General features: G+C 51.4%; 1 protein-coding gene across 1 annotated transcript in view; it reads left to right on the forward strand.

The window, feature by feature from the left end:
* The window catches only part of itga6b (integrin, alpha 6b), a 20,886-nt gene that overhangs the window by 2,132 nt on the left and 13,754 nt on the right, over positions 1-5,000 (forward strand). The window contains exons 2-5 of the mRNA XM_084462241.1: positions 1,933-2,060; positions 2,332-2,411; positions 2,717-2,978; positions 3,287-3,418. Of these exons, the coding sequence (XP_084318367.1) occupies positions 1,933-2,060; positions 2,332-2,411; positions 2,717-2,978; positions 3,287-3,418 (602 nt within the window). The remainder of the gene's footprint in view (positions 1-1,932; positions 2,061-2,331; positions 2,412-2,716; positions 2,979-3,286; positions 3,419-5,000) is intronic.

Raw genomic sequence — 5,000 nt, forward strand, 5'->3', positions numbered from 1 at the left:
CGGCCCCTTAACATGGCGAAGCTCGGCGTGAATGCGCAAACGGAGGGGGAGTGGATAGGGGGGAGGGCTTAGGGGGTGGTTTGAGTTTGGGCCCCTGTGTCTCTCAGACTGCTGGGAGAGTCTGCCTGCTGTACCTGGGCTGGGAACAGACCTGGGAACAACCTATAGGAATGTAGATGTAGATCACATGACCTAGGAACATCCTATAGGAATGTAGATGTAGATCACATGACCCTAAGAACATCCTATAGGAATGTAGATGTAGATCACATGGTGATGCAGCGCTTCCATTCTATATTTAAAGGAGTAGTAAAGGAGTATTAAAGGAGTAGTAAAGGGAAAATGCATGTTTAGCCCTGTTTTAAGGTTACTTATGATCATATACAATGATTCAGATCAAAACGTTGACAACGCTAGCATTTTCGAGAAAGTTGATAATTGCTCTACCACCGTTTTGGTCATACAATGGATGTGGATGGGCACCTTGAAAAATCATTCAAAAACATGTTAAACTCTCAATTTCAAAGACAAGAAACTCACTGAGGTATCAATCAATACAAGCTATACAAATAAAGCTATACAAATAAAGCTTTGATTGATTGATTGATTGATTGAGGTGTTAGTTGGCGTTCTGACATATAATTCGCCATAAAGTAAGATTCTAGTTCATCTGGAAAGGCTTTTTTAAATATTTAGCATAGGAGGAGGAGGAAGAGGAGGAGGCTGTTGATGTCGTCCAGATGAAAAGAGAAAGCTGACCATTAATCATCAAATCAAAATCAAACTTTTATTTTATAGCACATTTCATACACAGAGGCACCATGGGGGGGCATAGATCCCCCCCCCCACCCAGGGGCCGGGTAACCCATGCAGGGTCTGAGGGGGGGGCAGATTAGACAGATCACAGACACACCTGGTCTACCTGGATTAGACAGATCACAGACACACCTGGTCTACCTGGATTAGACAGATCACAGACACACCTGGTCTACCTGGAAGATTGACCTGCAGTCTGACTGACAGCATCAGGGCGCGTCAGGGTGTCTCATTAAGATGACATCACCGACAGAGCATGAATTCACTGGGGCTCACTGTGTGGCTGTGTTCAGAATCGCTCCCTATTCACTATATAGTGCACTATATAGGGCGTCAGCCATTTTGTTTGTAGTGTCCGAATTCTCCACGGAATTTTCGTTCCCTATATAGTCCACTATTTATTACCCACAAGTCACCTTGATTTCCAGGGTACAGTGCATGTACCCTACATTTTCTCCGGTATACCACAATGCAATGCAGTTGAGTTGTCTCGGAAGAGGGCTGTGAACGGAGGATGGCGGCGGCAACTTTCGTGTATAAACTGAAGGAACTCTAGCTTGCGGAGCTAAATTGTAAACATGTAATGTTTGTAAACATGTTACTTGATCGTGCGCTTCATAGCTAGCTAGGAAGCGCGGCTATAGCCAACGTTACATCTTGCAATTAACAGACAGGACCAAAGTAGAAAAACCACACATGCACATGATTAGAATTTAAATTTCAACACTTTATTTGGGATTTAACATTCAAAATGAACACACAAAAGCAAATCCGCTACTACCTGAGTGAGTACATCTCAACCTGCAGCGTGAATGCTCCCTGTTAGACTTGTTTGTTTGTTTACACGAGGGCGCATCCGCCTGCATCACACGAATGACCGACGCATTTTTGTGACGTTCGGTGTCCGAATACTCCTTAAACCATTCCCTAGGTAGTTCACTACATAGTGAACCCTATATAGGGAATAGGGAGTGAGGGAACGAGGGAGCGATTCCGAACACAGCCTGTGTGTGATGCTAAACCCCATCACTGTACGTGTGTGTGTGTGTGTGTGTGTGTGTGTGTGTGTGTGTGTGTGTGTGTGTGTGTGTGTGTGTGTGTGTGTGTGTGTTGCAGGCTGCTGGTTGGTGCTCCGAAGGCCAAGTCCTTGCGTGGACAGAAGGCTAAAGTGACCGGGGGGCTCTATAAGTGTGACATCACTTCCTCTTCCTCCGGGTGTGAGAGGGTGGAGTTTGACAACAGCGGTGAGAGGATCCTGAGACGCCCCGGGGGTCATGACCTTCATCTGGGAGGTCTTCATCACATCAACTGGAATATCACTATAACATTTCTTAACTGTATGTGTGTGTGTGTGTGTGTGTGTGTGTGTGTGTGTGTGTGTGTGTGTGTGTGTGTCCGTCCGTGTGTGTGTGTGCGTGTGTGTGTCCGTGTGTATGTGTGTGTGTGTGTGTGTGTATGTGTGTGTGTGTGTGTTTGTGTGTGTGTGTGTGTGTGTGTGTGTGTGTGTGTGTGTAGAGGACGTGCATAAGGAGAGTAAGGAGGATCAGTGGATGGGTGTCACAGTGAACAGTCAAGGACCAGGGGGCAAGATCGTGGTAAGTGTGTGTGTGTGTGTGTGTGTGTGTGTGTGTGTGTGAGTGTGTGTGTGCGTGTGTCTGTGTGTGAGTGTATGTGTGTGTCTGTGTGTGCGTATGTCTCAACAGTATATACAGTGTGTGTTTGTGTGTGCATACTGTATGTATGTGTGTGAGCGCACAGTGTGTCTGTGTGTGTGTGGCTATGTAGGTGTATATGTATATTGTGTGTGTGTATGTGTTCATGTATACTGTGTGTATGTGTGTGTTCATGTATACTGTGTGTGTGTGTGTGTGTGTGTGTGTGTGTGTGTGTGTGTGTGTAGACGTGCGCCCATCGCTACCAGGCGCGGCGTTACGTGGGTCTTCCCGAGGAGTCGCGTGACATCACGGGGCGCTGCTACATCCTGAGTCAGGACCTGAGCATCGACCCGGGCGCCGACGAGGACGGGGGGAAGTGGCACTTCTGCGACGGGCGCGCCCACGGACACGAGCGCTTTGGGTCCTGCCAGCAGGGCCTCTCTGCCACCTTCGACAAGGACTTCCACTACTTCATCTTCGGGGCCCCAGGAGCCTATAACTGGAAAGGTACACACGGGGTGTGAGTGTGTGTGTGTGTGTGTGTGTGTGTGTGTGTGTGTGTGTGTGTGTGTGTGTGTGTGTGTGTGTGTGTGTGTGTGTGTGTGTGTGGACCAGGGGTAGACAGAGAGGCAGTAGAACCAGATGAGGGATGACGTTTGTGACCATTAGTCTGTCACTTTGGCTTCTCCTCTCATAGAGATCATTTTATTCTCTCCTCACCTCCTCATCTCCTCACCTCCTCACCTCCTCATCTCCTCATCTCCTCACCTCCTCACCTCCTCGTCTCCTCGTCTCCTCGTCTCCTCTCCTCTCAGGTGTGGTGCGTGCTGAACACAAGAACAACACTCTGATAGATCTGGGTCTCTATGACGACGGCCCGTTTGAGGTGGGCAATGAGAACCAGCAGGATCCAGATCTGGTTCCTGTTCCTGCCAACAGTTACCTGGGTAACGACCGCTACCTGCCCCACCTCTCCTCCACTACCTGCCCCTCCCCTGCCCCCTCCTCTCCTCCTCTCCTCCTCTCCTCCTCCCCTGCCCCCTCCTCTCCTCCTCCCCTCCTCTCCTCCTCTCCTCCTCCCCTCCTCTCCTCCTCCCCTCCTCTCCTCTTCTCCTCCTCCCCTGCCCCCTCCTCTCCTCCTCTCCTCCTCCCCTCCTCTCCTCCTCTCCTCCTCCCCTCCTCCCCTCCTCTCCTCCTCTCCTCCTCTCCTCCTCCCCTGCCCCCTCCTCTCCTCCTCCCCTCCCCTCCTCTCCTCCTCTCCTCTGCCCTGAGACTGCTGTGGGCAAGCTGTGGGGTGTGTGTGTGTGTGCTCAGGCATGTGTGTGTGTGTGTGTGTGTGCTCAGGCATCTGTGTGTTTGTGCTCAGGCATGTGTGTGTGTGTGTCTTCCAACATGAAAGAGTCTGACTGATTTGCTGACTGACTGACTGACTGACTGACCGGTTGGCTGGCTGGTTGACTGACTGACTGACCGGTTGGCTGGCTGGTTGACTGGTTGATGACTGACTGACCGGTTGGTTGACTGGTTGATGACTGACTGACTGACCGGTTGGCTGGCTGGTTGACTGGTTGATGACTGACTGACCGGTTGGTTGACTGGTTGATGACTGACTGACTGACCGGTTGGCTGGCTGGTTGACTGGTTGATGACTGACTGGTTGATGACTGACTGACCGGTTGGCTGGCTGGTTGACTGGTTGGTGACTGACTGACTGACCGGTTGGCTGGCTGGTTGACTGACTGACCGGTTGGTTGACTGGTTGATGACTGACTGACTGACCGGTTGGCTGGCTGGTTGACTGGTTGATGACTGAGTGACCGGTTGGCTGGCTGGTTGGTGACTGACTGACTGACCGGTTGGCTGGCTGGTTGACTGGTTGATGACTGACTGACCGGTTGGTTGACTGGTTGGTGACTGACCGGTTGGCTGGTTGACTGACTGGTTGGTGACTGACCGGTTGGCTGGTTGGCTGGCTGGTTGGTGACTGACTGACCGGTTGGCTGGCTGGTTGACTGGTAGATGACTGACTGACCGGTTGGCTGGCTGGTTGGTGACTGACTGACTGACCAGTTGGCTGGCTGGTTGACTGGTTGATGACTGACTGACCGGTTGGTTGACTGGTTGGTGACTGACCGGTTGGCTGGTTGACTGACTGGTTGTCGACTGACCGGTTGGCTGGTTGGCTGGCTGGTTGACTGACTGGTTGGTTGGCTGGTTGACTGGTTGGTTGACTGGTTGGTTGACTGGTTGGTTGACTGGTTGGTAACTGACTGACTGACCGGTTGGTTGGCTGGCTGGTTGACCGGTTGGTTGGCTGGTTGACTGGTTGATGACTGACCGGTTGGCTGGTTGACTGACTGGTTGGTGACTGACTGACCGGTTGGTTGGCTGGCTGGCTGGTTGACTGGTTGGTGACTGACTGACCGGTTGGCTGGTTGACTGGTTGGTGACTGACCGGTTGGCTGGCTGGTTGACTGGTTGGTGACTGACTGACCGGTTGGCTGGTTGACTGACTGGTTGGTGACTGAC

The sequence above is a fragment of the Borostomias antarcticus genome, assembly GCF_949987555.1.
Source record: "Borostomias antarcticus genome assembly, contig: scaffold_183, whole genome shotgun sequence".
NCBI lineage: Eukaryota > Metazoa > Chordata > Actinopteri > Stomiiformes > Stomiidae > Borostomias > Borostomias antarcticus.